The sequence below is a fragment of the Perissodus microlepis genome, chromosome 7 (assembly GCF_051167445.1).
Source record: "Perissodus microlepis isolate ML-2025 ecotype Zambia chromosome 7, ASM5116744v1, whole genome shotgun sequence".
Classification (NCBI taxonomy): domain Eukaryota; kingdom Metazoa; phylum Chordata; class Actinopteri; order Cichliformes; family Cichlidae; genus Perissodus; species Perissodus microlepis.
Genome location: NC_140467.1, coordinates 4,383,531 through 4,401,727, shown reverse-complemented (window position 1 = coordinate 4,401,727; position 18,197 = coordinate 4,383,531). Strand labels below are relative to the sequence as shown.

Here is an 18,197-nt window from a genome sequence, read left to right as displayed (position 1 = left end):
CTGGACGCTGTTTTCGTAACCATGGCGACACCACAAAAACGCATGTAGTTTAACAGTCCTAATCAACCTGCTCAAACAGCTTCACATTTCCACTTTTTATTTAAAGTAATAATGGTACAAAATCTCACGTTTGTATATTACTTCCCAATTTAAATTACACTAAAATATAGGCCACTTTTTTTTTTTTTTTGGTTTAAAGGATTAAATCCGAAAAGAAATTCAAACTTGTTAACTTAATTCTTGTTTTCTAAGGCATTAAAGATGTATACTGTACAACCATTCCAATCTGGAAAAAAGTTCAAAGACATCATATGAAGCCCAAAATTACCATGACATTCATGTTTGTGATGAGTGTGTGACACACTGTGTGTAAACTTTTAGCTGTTTCTTCATTAAAGAAGGCAGCTGGGACATTTAAATATGATAAAGCTTCAATCATTTTGTGAGGTTCATTAGAATGACTGCTTCTATCATATTTTATTACATGGGACATTCCTAAAGGTGGGGAAGACAGAGAAATCAGATATATTGATTGGACTCTTGCTTCATTTCTGGTTGTATTATTGCAAGGTGCTTATCATTAAATGTTGTCAGCATATCAATAAAATGTAGATAAGTCTAAAAATAAGTCTATTAAGGACTGTAGACTGTGTACTTTAATTAATTCCAATGTTCAGTGCTTGTTTGGACAGCTAGTTCACCTCCTACAGTGATAAAATGCTGTCTGTCTCAGAGCTCCTCTAGTTGAAGTTAACCTGCACATGCACCCTGTCTCACTCTCACTTAACATTTTGAGTCTAATTACCAGCAGGCCAGTCAAAATGAGGTTGTACAGGGAAGTGAAGAGAAGAGCTGCTTTCACAGAGACATGTAATATTTTGTGAGTGTTTGTAAAACCTTCTGCACTTGTTTATTTTCTAATGTTACAATAATATTGTACGTTCCCACAATACAACTGTGATCATGTTACCTGAAAACAGTGAGCATGTCAGCAACCATGGTTAACCTCAATCATGGAAAGATTAACATTCAAAGGGAGACATTAGTTATTGGGCTCATTGTATTCCCAGAAACTAACTACTACTACTCCAGAGCTCCACTTAATAAACTCATTATATTTATCATCACATGACAGACCATTCATTGGCAACATTATTTAAGTCATTATTTATACCAGGTATTTTATAAGATGACTTGAAGTGAAATTGAACCCGTTTGATCTGGATAATAATGCTATCTTCACAGCATTAAAGATCATTATTTAAAAAAATAATAATAATAAATCAAACAGCCACATGTTTATCTTTTGAAATATTAGAAATATTTTAGGGTTGTCCTCTAAATAGCTCCCATCCATCACTCCTCCCTTATATAGTTTTTCATAATGTGTGAAATCTGAGTAATACATCCACAGTTCCCAGTAAAATAAAGATGGACGAATCAGGTATGGCCATTTGCAGAAAACAGGTGGGTGTGGCTGAGTATACGTGTCCAGTGTCAGAGTCACACCTGGTTGTGAGATTCCAGCTTCTGTTACTCCTTCCCAACAAGGGCAGCAGTTCTCATTCAAAGCTCTTTACCGACAGCATTCACCCCACCAAGCAGAAGAGCTGCCCGGGATGGTAGCTGGAGACTTCAGGAGACTCCCAGAGGGCAGAAGCCCACTGCGACGTATCTCCCACACGCCTCATCTAGACCAGAGACCACGAAAGAAGCCTCGCAAGAAGCTCCAAGTGATCATCTGTGTACTTCTTGTGGAGTTATTTGAAAGGTTCACTTTCTTTGGGATTGTATGTAACATGATCCTATTTTGCACTGTGAAGCTCGGATATGACAACTACCTCGCTGCAACAGTCAACCTGTGCTTCATAGGAGCCAGCACACTCACCCCTGTTCTGGTTGGCTGGTTTGCAGAAGCCTGTCTAGGAAGGACTAAGGTGCTATACGTGTGTGCGTTTCTTCATTTCTTTGGTAAGACACAAGGGATTAAAGGTTGACACAAGTTGGCTGTCAAGAATTTGAAGCCATATGACTTCTAAAACAGCATTTACCATCTTGGACTGTATTCTTGTGAAAAGCAAGACTAGAGTAAGATCTGATGCCAGATGTTAGGCGATGACAGCTGTTTATAATGTTATAATATTATAATGTTTTTATTTTTATTTTTAAATGGCAGGAAAACAGGTGGGAACCTTGTACTTCTTTTCATTTGTTTCAGTAATTTTTTTTGACTACATATCTCATGAATGTATCAAATCAACCATTGCCAAAAAGAAAATATCACTCAGAATCATTAGATGCATCTGCCACTGTAGGTACAGCCATGCTGCCTGTGGTGGCATTTCCCTTTGAGGATTTCTACATCGACAGCCACCACATGACCCACCAGCTGGGGTCTCGGGAGCAGCAGATTCTTTTTTACACTGGCCTGCTGGCTGCTGCACTGGGCATCGGAGGCATCCGAGCTATCCTCTGCCCCATGGGAGCTTACAACCTGCAGGGCTACAACCAGCACCAGCTCCTGACCTTCTTCAACTGGTAGGTGATGAGGCTACCCTGACGCATCATACATGTAGTTTACCAGTAGATTCATTTTTAGTTCTGCGAGGTTGGGTTTTGTATGGTTTGATTTCAGACAAAAAAAGTAGTAGTGACATGGCTTTGTTATTATATTACAAACAAACCTTTCTGACATAATGGTAATTAGAGTGCATGGGGGTTTCCTCTAAGGACTCCTCCTCCTTTCATAGACAAAACAAGTTTAAATTGAACCACCCTAGATGATGAAATTAGCACAAAGATATTTTGGATTTAAGTCTGATCAATATCACTGGCTCACTCTAAGATTTTTTTCTCTTAATTTAGGTTCTACTGGCTGGTGAATCTGAATTCCACTGTTGTGTTTCTGGGTATTGCTTACATCCAGCAATCTGTGGCCAAAAATCTGGGCTTCCTCATCCCCTTCACCTCAGTGCTGCTGGCTCTCATTGCCATACACATGATGCGCAGTAACCTCACCTACAAACCCAAGAAAGGTAAGATACCAAAAAAAGGATTAGAAAGAGAAAACCTCTTCCTCATCTCCTTTTTTGTACAGGCCACAAAAAGTTAAACTGTTCGTGCTTCATGCTTTTATTGAGCTTAGGTGGATCATTACTGACCACATTGGGAGTTTTCTTGAACTCTTTCAAGATGTGCTGCCTCCACTATCGCTACTTGAGCGGACAGGTAGCATCTTGGCTGGACCGGGCGAAAGAGAATAATGGTGGCCGGTACAGTGAGACTCACGTGGAGAATGCCAAAGTCCTGGCCAAGCTCTTCCCTCTTTATGGGCTTCAGCTGCTCTACAGAGTCTGCCTCACACAGGTAGGTCCCTGAGAAATTACAATGCATGAAGCAGGAAACTGACATGTTTAATCGCCTTCAGGTCTGGTTAAGAAATATGCCTCCCACAGATCCCCTCAGGTTACTACATTCAGACGATGAGCTCCAACCTTCACCTGAAGGACCACCTTTTGCCCATCGCTGCCATGAATGTGATCAGCATCCTGCCTCTGCTGCTCTTAGCGCCACTGATGGAGTGTGTGATGACCTGCTACCTGTCCATGGAAAAAACTCCTCCAGCACCTGTAAAACGTATTAGTGAGTATTTACATGCATGCAAGCCCCAACTAGTACGCATGTTGTCGTTATTTATTCTCTTAAATATTCCTTTATCTCCTCTCATTCCTTCTTTTTGTCTTGTAATCACAACCTCCCGTTCCTCAGCCCCCTCTCTCATCACCCCACCCTGTCCATCCTCCCCCTCCAGCTCTGGGCCATGCATGTGCCACTCTGTCGGTCCTGGTTGCAGGTTTGACTGAGCTGCAGAGGAAGTCTTACCCCCTGGTGGAGCAGACACTTTCTGGAAAGCTTTTGCAAGTTTCTTCCATACCGTGTTTCCAGCTGGCTCCTCAGTACATCCTGCTCGGTCTGGCAGAAGCTCTCGTCACCCCTGCGTGTGAGTGGGAGACTTACTGTTATGTCTCCGTTTGTGCATATCATTCTGATTTGTGAAACGAGTATAATGTGGCAAATAAGCAGCAGGAGACATGCTCATACAGTTTCTGTTGTCTGGCAGGCTCCCTCATTTCTTTCCAGCTCACCCCGAACCACATCAGAGGGATCGCCCTGCACTTCCTCACTCTGTCCTATGGAGGGGGATGTTTTCTCGGTGCCTTTATTATTCAGCTGATGTACTTTCTCTCTGGAGGTAAAATTCAAACAAACAAACAAGAAAATACAAATACAGGACTAACAAATGACATAGAGGCACTGGTACTAAACACTGTGGTGCTCTGTTACAGGAAGCTTTTACCCAAGCACACTGCATGATGGCAATTTGGAGAGATTCTTCTTCCTCTTGGCCACACTGATGGCTGTAAATACCCTGGCATTTTGGAGTGTGTCATACAGGTACAGAAAAACAGGTAGACGATGATCCAATAAAGTTTAGATTGTTCCATGTCCATCACAGTCTGTTGTAGGTTCATATCAACAGCTGGTAAAGAATTTGATGTTTTAGCAAAAACACATACATAGAGTTTGATATAAGAAACATGATAACTAAACGGTTTCAGTGTAAACTTTTTATTCAAAGCATGTTTTTACAAGTATATTTGTAAAAAGAAAAAAACGTATCACAGCTCTAAGTGTATTTCTTGTTACATTAATGTTGTGCAGGTACGTGGACCTAAGTGTTCAGGGCAAAGCGCTGACCATCAGCCCTCTGACTGAGAAGCTGCTGCATTACAAGGCCTGTCTGCGCTTCTACGACACTGTAGACCACACCGACTGCATTTTATGAATGATTTCTCTAAAATGTCCTCTGTTACTGGTGCTAGCACTTTGTTACCGAGTCAAAATTTATAGCGATTGACTAAACTGTAAAAATGTAATATATGAAGTGTGCATATTTTATTTATTTTCACGTATATTGTGTATTTAATTAAACGTCATGAATTGTGAGCTTTGTTTTATTTACATAAATGTGAATTCAGGAGTAAACTGTGACATTTCTATATTGAAAAGGTGACTATTAGTACAATAAACTCAATAAAGAATATATTATTAGTATGCATGGTCCTTACTTTAAGGCAGTTTAGCTAAAGCAATTACTCTGTTTACGTGACTGAACAGTAGCTGCAATTACAAAGCAATCATATTTCAAGCTCTCCTCACAATGAAAATCAGACTTAAAGCTATTAACCTCTTTTCCAAACAAAGTGTGCTTAAACGTGATCAATTTTAGACATGACACAAACAGAATAACGTAATCTGTTTTTAACCGTCACTTTGAAAAATATATAAACATTTAAAGAGTATAACTACCTTTAAATTATTGCATCTTATATCAGGATAAAGTTCAATACAAATAGTAAATAAACATTATATAACTATATGTAATTTTGTGAAGGTTTCTCCAGTGAATTATCAGGGAAAAAAGGACAAAGCATCCAAGGTACCGTCCTCGTTTCTGTTAATGCATAATTGACACTGAACTATTACAGCTCTGTTGTTTAAACTATGATATATCTCCTAATATTGACGCTCAAAGTTGGTTATAGAAAAGAAATCATGCTAAACATAAACAACAAATAAGATGTACATTTTATTTGGTTTAATTTTTTTAAACCAAATTCTTTTTAGTGGTGAAAATTTTATGGGACTCTGGGCTCTTGTATAAAGTTATGACAGTCAAAAAATGCTAAGAAAAATATGACTTTGTTATTATGACAGGAGTCTACATGTGGATATAAAGGCCTGTTTGATTCTTCATTTTTTTACTAGGAAAAAAGGACTCAGAGATCATTTTATCACTTTGTCGATCAATACATTAACATTGGAAACTGTGCACTATCTCGGATGTTGCTTATTTTCAGTGTTGCACCAAGATCCACAGAAAACCCGGGATAGAGGGGCTCGGTGAAGGTTGTCTGGATTTGGTGCAGCAGTGTCAAACTTTCAATCCAGGATACGCTGTAAAAAGCCAGCGTTCCCTCATCATAATTAAGGTGTACCCCTACTTTGTGGAAGACAGCCGGAGGAATTTGACCTTTGTGAAGATTATTGTGCCAGAACATGCAACCAGAAGGAGAGCAGATTAATTTCCAGGACAGAGCATTGTGGCCAATCTTTCCCTGAACCCTTTCTTCCTATCCTTCTGTACGACACAGCCATCTCAACTATGCCACCATCCCACTCCACCTCCCAGTAGTGGTTTCCTCTGAGGCCCTTTTTACACAAAGCCTGGTAAAAGTATGTGAATCTGTCAGGGTGATCTGGATGAGCCTGGTCCTTGTCACACCATGATATCTCTTTCTTTGTATCAGAGAGGTAAAGACAAGCTGCTACAGTGTCAGGATCCACCTCGATTTTGGAGTCTGCAGGGAAAATGAAAAACTCATTGATTACGAAGGACTCGCTTAAGCTCTCAAATATGTCTGTAGTCATTAACATCATGCTTACTCTTATATTTCATCAGAAGTTCTGTCCTTGTCCGTCCCTCCTGTGGCCTTGTCCTTCCTGACACTTGTAAGGAAAAACACAAAAAGCATAGTTTTTAAGTAAATAAGGTGAGACCACAGTTATGATGTTTAAAAATCTCAACTGATCTCAAATGATCACACTTACTGATGATTTTTCCAGAATAATCCATCTGACTGTTTTTTTCTTTGTCGCTCATCTTTTTCATTTTATTCTTTTGTGCAGTGACAAACTTTGTCAGGTTGTCAAGCTCTCTGTGTGAGTCTGTGAGCACAGGGAGGTCACCCAGGGTTTGGAAGCCCTGCACACGTAAACATTAATATTAATATTTAACCTCACAAACTGGATACAAAATGAGACATAAGCCTAAAGTATCAAAAAGCAGCCATAACCTGAAGAAACTGAATGGGATCCTCTGTTTGTGAAAGCTGACAGATTTTACTCTCCTTCCTCCTTAACTCAGACACTTCACGCTTCAGCAGTCTGAGGAGGCGCTCAGTCCTGTCCACTCCAGCTTTCTCAGCCTCTCCAACTTTCTCTCTCATCTCAGAGCACTTCTTCCTCGTGAAGTGGGTGTACAGTAGGATACGTTCCTCACAGACCCGCTCAAAGTCATCACACGCCTCCCAGGCAGCGTCCTGTAGGAAACACATACTATTTGCCTACTATGACTGTTACAGTAGTGATCCAAGCCAAATAAACAAGTCACACTCAATCACTGACTTCTTCTATGCATGCAACACTTTATCGATTACAGTGGTGAATTCTCACAGGAATAGGTGAATGTGCGGCAGTTTGAGGGGAAGAAGATGGGTTGGAGGAGCTGGAGCCCTTCTGCATCAAACTTGTTTTGGATTAATAGGTCCAAAAACAGTATCCAGTAAGAGTTCCCAGTCTAGACCCCCAACCCAAACCTACCTCAGACGCATAACTAAAGCCATTTTGATTTAGACATTGCCCAGCTTAACAGCATTGTACAGCAGTTGTTTTGTTTGCTCTCAGTTTTGACAGCCCTTTGTACATGCTCTACATAGCTCCAGATAAAACTCGGCACTTTTCCTCGACATTTTGCCGCAACGTTTCAAAGAGCCGGTGTTGTGCCAAAAAGTGATTGTCTGCCAAAAACTGATTGCTTGTATTTAAACTGCTATAAATAACTTGTTGCCTCTAAGATGCCCTCTGGACCCAGTGGAGGTGGTGAGTGACAGGAGAATGGCGGCTAAGCTGTCATCCCTGTTGGACAACATCTCCCACCCCATGCAAGAGACTCTGACAGCACTGAGCAGCTCCTTCAGTGGGAGACTGCGGCACCCACGGTGTGGGACGGAGAGATTTCGCAGGTCTTTCCTCCCCACTGCTGTCAGACTCCACAACAAAGACTTTTGCAGCTGATCAAACCCTCACACGTGCAATAAGACTGCTATATGTGCAATTCTTGTACAATTCTTCTTCTGACGAAGTTGTACTTTTGTATTTTCTTACTCAGTTGTATATAGCATTTGTATTTCTAGTTTATTCTATTGTATATATTATTCTATTCTATTCTATTTTATTCTATTGTATATAGTATTTTATTTTATTTTATTTTATTGCATTTCAGTGTTTTCTAATTTCTGCTACATAACTTTGGACTTTTGCTGTAACAAAACAAATTTCCCACATGTGGGACTAATAAAGGTCATCTTATCTTATCTTATCTTGTTGGTCTATAATATGTGAAACATATGTCAAATGTATCCCTCATGAATGATATCAAGCCATCTTGAGCAACAAATAACATTCCTGTAACAAGGTAGAAGCCCCAATCAGTTTTTGACAGTGACTTTTATTTATTCTTTATTTATGCAGTTAAAAAAAATTCTTGTTGACTTTAAAAATGTCTCCTTTAAGAGTAATCTGGCCAAGAGGACAGCTGAAATTGCAACAAATGCAAAAATAGTTCTGTAAACATATTTTAAGTGGACAAAAGGGAGTTGATGGATTATAATGTAAGTACAATGACACAGTTACAAAGATTCTTGAGAAACATGTAATTTTTTAATTTTATATATAACCCCTATGTAATACCTGTTCTCCAAAGTCTATCTAGCAACATACGTAACGATATTACACATAAAAACCCACGGAAACATTGGAAATCAGTTTTTGGCAGGTAATCACTTTTTGGCACAACAACCGGAAAGTAAATAAACTGCAGACAGAAATGACGCAGGTCGAATCGTCTTATGTTTCACGCATGCGCAGTACATGAACGTAGCGTAAAAAACTCGCAGTAGCTCGGGAACAGAGCAGGAGGGAGAGACAGAGAAAGAGAGCCAGGGACAACAACGTCACATTAAAAAGGTATAGTAATCATCCACAACTATTTTCAGTTGCGGATGATAAAGGATTCAGAAAGTTTATTCATGCAGGCCCATATGACAGAGAATATGCATCTTCTTTTTGTTTTCATATTTTAATTTATATTTAATTGTGTTGTGGTTTGCAGCGTTTTGTGTTGTTTCCCTTTAAATTAGTTTAAAAGGAAAAAGCTGAAAATTTAAATAGTTAAAAGTTGAACTGTGAATAGTTGGTTTTTGTATTATATGATTTATTTATTACATTTTATGTGGAGTGAATAAATAAAAGTATATTTACGGTGGCCCCTAGAGACAAAGCACATACAAACTTCAAAACACGTACGAACTCTGAAGCACGTACAAACTCCGAAACACATACAAACTCCAAAACACGTAAAAACTCAGAAGCACGTAAAAACTCCAAAACACGTACAAAACACAACAGAAGTGCTCCAGGATGCTAGGTGCAGTGTTGAGCTTTTGTTACCTAGTGGCTACACAGGCCAACAACCGGATTTGGTGTGTGGTAGTAACAGGTAAATGAACATTTTTTTAATTATTTGAATATATATGAGTGCTTGTGTATAAATACACAAACAATACACATATGCTTTCAATTGTGTAATTTAAGTGATCTAGGTAGCTCTGTTTTGGAAGTTCAGTTAATGCTAGAAATGGGTTTTGGAGTTTGTACATGCTTTGTCTCTAGGGGCCACCATAAATATTTATATATAAACATATATAAATAAAACCACTTTCTTTTACATTAGTAATTCCTTTTGTGCATAATTTTATATTGTTGTTAATAATAAATTAATTAAACCAACAAAATAACCTGAAGATCCGGTTGGGAGTCGAAAGAGCCGGCTCTTTTTAGTGAGTCGAGCCGAAAGAGCCGGTTCTCTAAAAAGAACCGGAAATCCCATCACTAGCTTGTTGACAGTTTCCTGTCAATGGGAGGTGCATTCTAGGGTCGCCATATTCCAGATTTTCCCGCAAATTCCGCTACTGACGCTTCAAAGCTGTAACTTGACTTATGACATAAAACACAGCGATTTCTTCTGTTAGAGAATTAAAAAAATAGCAGCTAAAGAGCGAGTCTCTCTTTATAATCCAAACAGAGCGAACATAAAAGTGGATTTTTCTCACTTATCATTAGGGGAAAAAAAACTTGCTTTTCGAGTGGCGAAACATTCACTTGCGTTAATGGGTCATTGATGCCCCCAAGTGGTCAGTACATGAATGCATGAATAAAAACCTGTCGTGGTAGCATTGACGTGTTTTTTTGATCAGTCCACGCTTGAGCAAAATAAGATATTTATCGAATTCCTGGTCCTATAATACTAAAAGTGGCAATAGAAAAAGAAAAATATCCTCGATAATTAATAAATGAGGTGACATTGCAGGAATTTCACAAACACTTTCGTATTTCTTACAGGTAATACTATGAAAATCTATACTGTTAAGTGGTTCAGGGATTTATGGTCGTTACAGATGGTGTTTAAAGCTTTCATTATTATTATTCAGAGCCACAATTTCATGATTAATCAGTTATGTTGTCACCAAGAAATTTCTAGGACTGAACTGAAAAATATGAAATGAGCATTTAATCAAACATGTCTCTTACTGCGTGTCATCACAACTTTATTTTATTCGTGCAAACATGAATTTAAGAGTATACTGTAATATTACCTCATCAAAAAAGGTAAATTATAGTTTATTAAAATAAGTAAACAATAAATTATTATCATGATCCTTCATTTGAGTCATTTCAGAAAAAGCAATCCTTTACTTTGAGTCAGTTGAGCAGTAGTTCCGCATCGCTTTAAAACAAACAAAAGATTGTTTTCATTTTGTTCCTCTACCTTACAACACAAACTCAAAAAGACTCACCCTCTATGTTTAAAGCTCTAAATATAAATGCAACATAAATGAGACTTAAGTTACAGAGAAATCATCCTCTCAAAGTCTCTTTGGGCTCAGTTTTAGGCATGAAGGAAACTGCAAAATCAGCCTTAAAATGAAATACTAAAAAGGCATGTTACATTGTTTATTATGTGTTTTGTATCATTCAAGTCTTTCACAAAACTGTAAATAAAGAGGATTTTAGTCACAAGAAAAAGCAGAAAAATATGAATTCTCTCCTAAACTCTCAGGGAGTTAAGCTGTTATTACATTTTACATCTTGATATAAAAACTAACGAGGTAAGAGTCATCAAAAAGTGCCAGATGTCAGATTTTACATTTTAACAACCATCTTGGGAAAGACTTAAAAATATCCACTGTTTAACTCACACAGCAGAAACCTCAGAAATATTCATATATTTGTGTCGAGCTATTTGGATTTCCCTTGCGACCAATTCCGCCCAAGCCACTTTAAAACTTTTCCCACTATTTGGACACTGAAGTAGCTGAATTGCTCATGTTATGTTTATTATCAAATATGTCTTAATGTCTTAAAAGTATTAATTTATTTACTTGAAAGGGGGAAAAGGTAAAAAATAAATAAATTGATCAATCAGTGTTTTGATGCAGTTTTACTACTATTTAAAAGAAAAAAGATAGTTATAATAAGAGGAAAGGTAATTGTTTACTGTTTGATTCTTGATTTTTAACTGAGAAAAAAGTACTCAGAGATTATTTTTATCACTTTGTCAATCAGTGCACTAATATTGGAAACTGCACTATTGTCTCTAACTCTGAATTTTAAATGTGCAGCTTGTCCTGAAGATAACACTTTATTAATGTGTGCAAAATTGATTGATTGATCATACTTTATTCAGCCCGAGGGAAATTGGGTTAAGGCTGCCAGCCGTGCCAGCTAGATGTTGCTTATTTTCAGTGTTGCACCAAGATCCACAGAAAACCCGGGATAGAGGGGCTCGGTGAAGGTTGTCTGGATTTGGTGCAGCAGTGTCAAACTTTCAACCCCAGATACGCTGTAAAAAGCCAGCGTTCCCTCTTCATAATTAAGGTGTACCTCTACTTTGCGGGAGACAGCCGGAGGAATTTGACCTTTGTGAAGATTATTGTGCCAGAACGTGCAACCAGAAGGAGAGCAGATTAATTTCCAGGACAGAGCATTGTGGCCAAAACAGCAATCTTTCCCTGAACCCTTTCTTCCTATCCCTCTGTACGACACAGCCACCTCAACTATGCCACCATCCCACTCCACCTCCCAGTAGTGGTTTCCTCTGAGGCCCTTTTTACACAAAGCCTGGTAAAAGTATGTGAATCTGTCAGGGTGATCTGGATGAGCCTGGTCCTTGTCACACCATGATATCTCTTTCTTTGTATCAGAGAGGTAAAGACAAGCTGCTACAGTGTCAGGATCCACCTCGATTTTGGAGTCTGCAGGGAAAATGAAAAACTCATTGATTACGAAGGATTTGCTTAAGCTCTCAAATATGTCTGTAGTCATTAACATCATGCTTACTCTTATATTTCATCAGAAGTTCTGTCCTTGTCCGTCCCTCCTGCGGCCTTGTCCTTCTTGACACTTGTAAGGAAAAACACAAAAAGCATAGTTTTTAAGTAAATAAGGTGAGACCACAGTTATGATGTTTAAAAATCTCAAATGATCCCAAATGATCACACTTACTGATGATTTTTCCAGAATAATCCATCAGATCCCTTTTTTCTTCATCGCTCATCTTTTTCATTTTATTCTTTTGTGCAGTGACGAACTTTGTCAGGTTGTCAAGCTCTCTGTGTGAGTCTGTGAGCACAGGGAGGTCACCCAGGGTTTGGAAGCCCTGCACACGTAAACATTAATATTAATATTTAACCTCACAAACTGGATACAAAATGAGACATAAGCCTAAAGTATCAAAAAGCAGCCATAACCTGAAGAAACTGAATGGGATCCTCTGTTTGTGAAAGCTGACAGATTTTACTCTCCTTCCTCCTTAACTCAGACACTTCACGCTTCAGCTGCCCAAGGTGGTTTTCGGTCCAGTCCACTCCAGCTTTCTCAGCCTCTCCAACTTTCTCTCTCATCTCAGAGCACTTCTTCCTCAGGAAGTGGGTGTACAGCAGGATACGTTCCTCACAGACCCGCTCAAAGTCATCACACACCTCCCAGGCAGCGTCCTGTAGGAAAAATGTACTATTTGCCTGCTATGACTGTTACAATAGTGATCCAAGCCAACTAAACAAGTCACATTCAATCACTGACTGAATTGCTGACTTGTAAACTCTCACACCAATTTGGTGCTCAGCATCTTGGCTTAGGACACGTAATGGTTAATACTCCTATTAATTTTAAATACTGTTTGTTGTTTTGTTTTGTTTTTTTACAAATTGATTGAATTCTAAGCCAGGTTTGTTCACCCCTCCCACTGAGTCCCAAACATGAATCTTGTATTACTCTAACAGTTCCACTAACCTTTTGAAATAATGTCAACAGAGCACCGACTCACAGCTGTCATCGCACTGGCTGAAAACAAATGATTCCCCCCCCCCTTAGCTGCACTGCTAATTTTTAAGGTTTACATACTTTTTCCACTCAAAATTAGATAAAACTTTGTATTTAAAAACACAAAAAAAAATCCTTTGCTGAACCAAACAAATGCATATTTATGCTTGTGGATAACACTCACTCTTATAGAGCCTGCAGCTTCCATCAGCTTTTCCATTTTGGCCTCTGAAGCCAGCACTCTGTCTGTGATTACCCATTTGGTCTTTTCCAGGTGTCTCTGTTAAACAAATGCAGAAACATTTCAGGACCTCATAAATGCTGTGCAACAAATGTTTACAACATGGGACTAAACTGACTAACCTGCATTTCTTGCTTTTCTTCTGTGACGGATATAGTGTTATGGCCTTTGTGTTCATCCACCGCACACATGAGGCACAGGAACTGCCGATCGGTGCGGCAGTAAAGCTCCTGAAGTTTGTCATGACGACTGCAGATGCTTTCTTTGATCCTCGTAGAAGCTTTTAGTAGTTTGTGCTTTTGTAGCGGTGGCACCTGAAAATGAGGTTCCAGGTGAGCCTCACAGTAAGAGGCTAAACACACCTGACAAAACATGTGAGCTTTGCGTTTCCTCCCTGTGCAAAAGTCACACTGCACATCCCCAGGTGCAGCATAAATGTTATCATCAGAAGCTACGGTAGGAGCAGCACCTTGTCTGGTTGTTTTCTTATGTTCCTCTAACAAGTTAGCCAGAATGGTGTTCCTCTTCAAAACAGGCCTTCTGTTAAAAGTCTGCCTGCACTGAGGGCAGCTGTAAGTTTCTTTACTGTCATGTTTTGTATCCCAGAAAGTATTGATACATTTCATACAGTAGCTGTGTCCACAAGTAGTAGTCACTGGATCCTCCAATAATCCCAAACATACGGAGCAGTCAAATAGGTCCACAGCGTGAGCCATTTTCTTCCTCCACAAGAGAAGTTACTTTCTATTTCTCTGAGGAAGGAGTGGCTTAAAGGCAGCTTGTTCCTAGTAGGAGGGCACTCAAGACCTCATTGACAGCACAATAAACGCCCACTATTCCGATTAACTGGAAGTAAGTGAAAGTATTTGTGTGAAAGTTTCAGCCTTTCATCAAATGCAGTCATGACCTGTTACCTAGATTCAAAGCTATTTCTCTTTCAGAAAAAAATGCCATTTTGATACAGGTCAGTAAAACAACCCCTGCTTTCCTTTTGGCTATTTTGAAAAAAGTAATTTGCTAAGTTAGAGTTTATTCTTCACATTCTGGCCAAACCACAGGGCACTAGTAGATATACATGGTTTAGTGAGCTGCACAACCTTTTTTAAAGCAATTAAATAAGTTTATTTCCTTTTTGTTATTTTGGTTCTTATGAGTTATGTTGGCAGAATTTGGTTTCACTTTTGAGTTTGTAACATTAAATAATATACAAATAAAATCCTCTATGATAGCTGGGATAGGCTGGAACCTATCCCAGCTATCATATGGTGAGAGGTGGACAGGTCGCCAGACAGGCAACCATTCGCAGTCACCCTTATGGGTAATTTTGAATTACCGATTAACCTAAACCCCTCTAATTGCCTGTCTTTGGACTGTGGGAGAAAGCAAGAGTACCCAGAGAACATGACAACCCCACACAAAAAGGTCCTGACCAGATGGTGGAGTCAAACTTGGGATCTTCTTGCTATAAGGCAACAGTGCTAACCACCGTGCACCATAAAAATAATAATAACAGCGTCTTAAAATGCAGTTCTATGGATCTGTATTTGCAAGATTACACTTAGAAATGAGCCTTTTGAGAAGAAGATTTCCACTTTTATTGACATAATTAAACAGTCACATAATGGTTTAAGAATTCTCAGCATTGACATTTCTGTAGAGGATTTTCTCTATGAATATATTAGTGCATGTTTATGTAACTGCACCTTCTTGAACACTGTATACACTTAAAGACAACAGACCTCTGTGCACAAACACACTTGCCAAATAAATTCAGTTCAGTAAATGTTAGCCTAATGTCTTTAGCCTCACAAACAAAAATATTTTAAACAAGGACGCTTTAGCTATAATGAGCAAGAGTCAACAGACTGTATTATTATACTGAAGAGTACTTTGGGAATACTGATAAACATGTACTGATACACCTGATGTAATTCTGGTGCTTCTGATGTCCCTTTACTCTGGTGTGATTATCCTAACTGAGGCTCCTCTGGAGACCATGAACCCAGGGTACAGAGGCTGGGAGAATGTGGTCTGAACTCTGTGAACGAGCACCATTTGACCAGAATCAGACACGCTGTAGAAGGACAGGCTCCCTCCCTTGTGGTTCAAATACAATCCCACTGTAGAGGAACAGGGGATGGGTATTCTAGTTTTGACTTCATTGTGCCAAAAAGCGCAACAGGAACTAGAAAGAGAAATGCACCAGGACTGGTCGGTGTAGCCGAAGCCACTTTCTTCCAGCTCTGTTCCTTTATAGCACAGGGCTATCTCAACCCGTGGCCCTTTCCATTCAACCTCCCAGTAGCAAACACCAGATAAACCCTCAGTGCACAACACTTGATCATATTTGGTAAATCTATCTGGGTGGTAAGGGTACCGCTGGGGTTTTTTAGCCCAGGTTACTTTGGTGTTTCCATCAGAGAGCAACAGGTTTTCAAATGCTGTGTTGGGATCCAATGTTATGCAGCAGGAATCTGAAAAGTACAATGTCAGGAAATATTAACTACTCAGTGAAATCAACAGAAAGCACAAAAACTGAATAAAAATATGTACACTAAACAAATGACTCACACATAGAAAACTCCTCTCTTGTCTTGGGATCAGGATCAACTTCAACTAAAAGTACAAAACATGATATTATTGAAAGTAGCACTTCCTGTTCTATTTAATTAAAATGATTAGCATGATTTTACTAAGCATTATTTTAGCTAACTTCTCATCTTACTTGTCTCAGATATTTGTGCAATGCTCTTGGCCACGCTTTCCATTTTGTCTCTCAAGTCAGAAATAGCTTTTGTGACAAAGTCGAAAGGTGTGTGCAGTTGGATGTTCACATCAGAAGACAGATCAGGTTCTGTACAGTCAAAAATGGTCTGGCAGTGCTGTAAACATGCAAAACAATAAACACATCATTAACTGCTGCCCTGCACACAATATGATCCACGTATTTGACTGTTTGCGTACCTGCAGGAAATTAATGTGATCTTCAGTGAGCGACAGCTGCTTCAGTTGGTCCTCTCGCTTCCTCAGCTCACTGATTTCCTTCTCCAGCCGATCCACAAGCTCCCCAGCGCGACTCAACGCGGCCTTCTCCTGATCTCTGATCAGATTGTTCACGGCATAGCGCCTTTTGTCTGCCTTCAGAACAATCTCAGCATAGGCTTTCTCATTTTGAGCAACTGCTGCATCACTTGAAGCCTGAGCAGTAAAAAATTCCATTTAACATCTCACAGTTGTTGGTTTAAGGGCTTAATTTAATTAATTTCATTTAATTTCTAGACAACCTCATAATTTTATCTTGTTAAGAATTTACATGACGTTTTGGAAGTGGCAAATTTATTCTTGATTACACTTTTTTTTTTCTTTGAGGTAACAAAAAACCTTCACAAGAATAGGACAAGAGGACATAAAGGAACAATGATGGTTACTTTGCAGAAACAGATTTTTAAGGAAAACTTTACATAACACAGATTCAAAACTTCACCTTCAGTCCTTTAGTTTTCTGTCTTAGTTGCCGGAGCTGCTTCTCTTTTTCTTGAATGCCTTGCTGGATTATTTGTTTCTTCTTTCCAAGTTGTTTCTAAAAGTCATCATTACAAAATCATCAAAGTTTAAAACTTTAGAAATGATAAATTACAGAAATACAGCTGAATATAAAAAGTCCCTTAAAACCCTATGACTGCTATAACAGAAGCTCTAGCTGTAACTTTAAATTGAAATTCACAGCAGCATGGATGATGGTTGGAAGTCTATAACTATATTATTACCTGCTTCTCTTTTCTCTCTGCTGCAGCCGAGACAGTGTCATGGCCTTTATGTTCGTCCATCACACAAAGGAGACAAACGCACTGCCCATCACTGCGACAGTAGACTTCGAGTAGCTTGTCATGCTTGGAGCAGATCTTCTCTTGTATGGAAGCTGACACTTCGACCAACTTGTGCCTCTTAAACGCAGCAGACTTATAGTGAGGTTGCAAGTGAGTGGCACAGTAAGATGCCAGACATACCAGGCAAGACTTAACAGCTTTCAGCTTCCTCACAGTGCAGAAATCACACTCCACATCCCCTGGTCCAGCTTCGTCCTTTACTCGCATGTTGGATTGTGCTCTCACAGACATTTTTACCATCAAATCAACCAGCACTGTGTTTTTCTTGAGGACGGGTCTTGGGTTGAAAGTGTGTCTGCACTGTGGGCAGCTGTAAATACCACTCTGATCCTCCTGGTCGAAACAGCCATTTATACAGTCCATACAGTAGCTGTGGCCACAGTGAAGAGTCACAGGATTCTTCAAAACATCCAGGCATATGGAGCAGGAGAAGGAATGTAGTACTTCACAGCTCTCGGCCATCTTCGTTCCACATCTGTAACTTTCACTTTCAATGGAAACAAAAGTGCAAGTGATTTAATAGTCTGTCCAAACACGTCCAAAAATCTAAAGCTAACGTAGCTCCACGTATAAATCTGCAGAGCTACTTTTCGATTATTTTTTATTTTTTATTTTTTTTAAATGTTAGACATTTTTTCTCAAATATAAAGTTCATTATTAATATTTATTTATAAATAATTTATTTAATTACTTACTTACCACTGTAATATATTAATATATTGTAGGTAGATGCGCTATTTAATAAAAGCACTAAGAGGAACGGTCTCTGGTTAAATACAAAGAACATA

At 39.0% G+C, this 18,197-nt stretch overlaps 3 protein-coding genes and 1 pseudogene across 4 annotated transcripts; 1 reads left to right on the top strand and 3 right to left on the bottom strand.

The window, feature by feature from the left end:
- The first annotated feature begins 47 nt into the window (after positions 1-47).
- Positions 48-5,007, top strand: slc15a5 (solute carrier family 15 member 5). Its single transcript, XM_084932919.1, has 9 exons — positions 48-1,971; positions 2,316-2,538; positions 2,866-3,035; positions 3,146-3,366; positions 3,456-3,642; positions 3,812-4,000; positions 4,121-4,252; positions 4,347-4,455; positions 4,723-5,007. The coding sequence occupies exons 1-9, from the start codon at positions 1,620-1,622 to the stop codon at positions 4,844-4,846; spliced, it is 1,707 nt and encodes a 568-aa protein (XP_084789045.1). The 5' UTR covers positions 48-1,619; the 3' UTR covers positions 4,847-5,007.
- An 860-nt stretch (positions 5,008-5,867) lies between these two features.
- On the bottom strand, positions 5,868-7,178 carry LOC146382339 (tripartite motif-containing protein 16-like; annotated as a pseudogene).
- A 1,370-nt stretch (positions 7,179-8,548) lies between these two features.
- LOC146382338 (E3 ubiquitin/ISG15 ligase TRIM25-like) lies at positions 8,549-14,263 on the bottom strand. The gene is made up of 6 exons (XM_084932913.1): positions 13,645-14,263; positions 13,466-13,561; positions 12,711-12,956; positions 12,466-12,619; positions 12,301-12,363; positions 8,549-12,215 (listed from the first exon to the last, which is right to left on the bottom strand). Exons 1-6 carry the CDS (start codon positions 14,236-14,238, stop codon positions 11,686-11,688), a joined length of 1,683 nt encoding a protein of 560 aa, XP_084789039.1. The 5' UTR covers positions 14,239-14,263; the 3' UTR covers positions 8,549-11,685.
- An 805-nt stretch (positions 14,264-15,068) lies between these two features.
- LOC146382337 (E3 ubiquitin/ISG15 ligase TRIM25-like) lies at positions 15,069-18,194 on the bottom strand. 2 transcript variants are annotated; one of them, XM_084932906.1, is made up of 7 exons: positions 18,109-18,194; positions 17,290-17,896; positions 17,007-17,102; positions 16,487-16,720; positions 16,248-16,404; positions 16,094-16,138; positions 15,069-15,996 (listed from the first exon to the last, which is right to left on the bottom strand). In XM_084932906.1, exons 2-7 carry the CDS (start codon positions 17,869-17,871, stop codon positions 15,476-15,478), a joined length of 1,635 nt encoding a protein of 544 aa, XP_084789032.1. In that variant the 5' UTR covers positions 17,872-17,896; positions 18,109-18,194; the 3' UTR covers positions 15,069-15,475. The 2 variants fall into 2 exon arrangements, with proteins under 2 accessions (XP_084789032.1, XP_084789034.1); XM_084932908.1 differs by lacking the exon at positions 18,109-18,194 and having other exon boundaries at positions 17,290-17,897.
- Positions 18,195-18,197: the final 3 nt, after the last annotated feature.

Excerpts from the sequence above, each read along its gene's own strand:
- slc15a5 (XM_084932919.1), top strand. The coding sequence starts at position 1,620 with ATGGTAGCTGGAGACTTCAGGAGACTCCCAGAGGGCAGAAGCCCACTG. Across the intron at positions 3,036-3,145 it reads CACCTACAAACCCAAGAAAG|GTGGATCATTACTGACCACA; the intron begins GTAAGATACCAA and ends TATTGAGCTTAG. Across the intron at positions 4,456-4,722 it reads TTTTGGAGTGTGTCATACAG|GTACGTGGACCTAAGTGTTC; the intron begins GTACAGAAAAAC and ends AATGTTGTGCAG.
- LOC146382338 (XM_084932913.1), bottom strand. The coding sequence starts at position 14,238 with ATGGCTCACGCTGTGGACCTATTTGACTGCTCCGTATGTTTGGGATTA. Across the intron at positions 12,957-13,465 it reads AAGCTGCAGGCTCTATAAGA|GACGCTGCCTGGGAGGTGTG; the intron begins GTGAGTGTTATC and ends TTTTTCCTACAG. Across the intron at positions 12,364-12,465 it reads TTATTCTGGAAAAATCATCA|TGTCAAGAAGGACAAGGCCG; the intron begins GTAAGTGTGATC and ends TTTCCTTACAAG.
- LOC146382337 (XM_084932906.1), bottom strand. The coding sequence starts at position 17,871 with ATGGCCGAGAGCTGTGAAGTACTACATTCCTTCTCCTGCTCCATATGC. Across the intron at positions 17,103-17,289 it reads CAGAGAGAAAAGAGAAGCAG|AAACAACTTGGAAAGAAGAA; the intron begins GTAATAATATAG and ends GATGACTTTTAG. Across the intron at positions 16,405-16,486 it reads ATCACATTAATTTCCTGCAG|CACTGCCAGACCATTTTTGA; the intron begins GTACGCAAACAG and ends GCATGTTTACAG.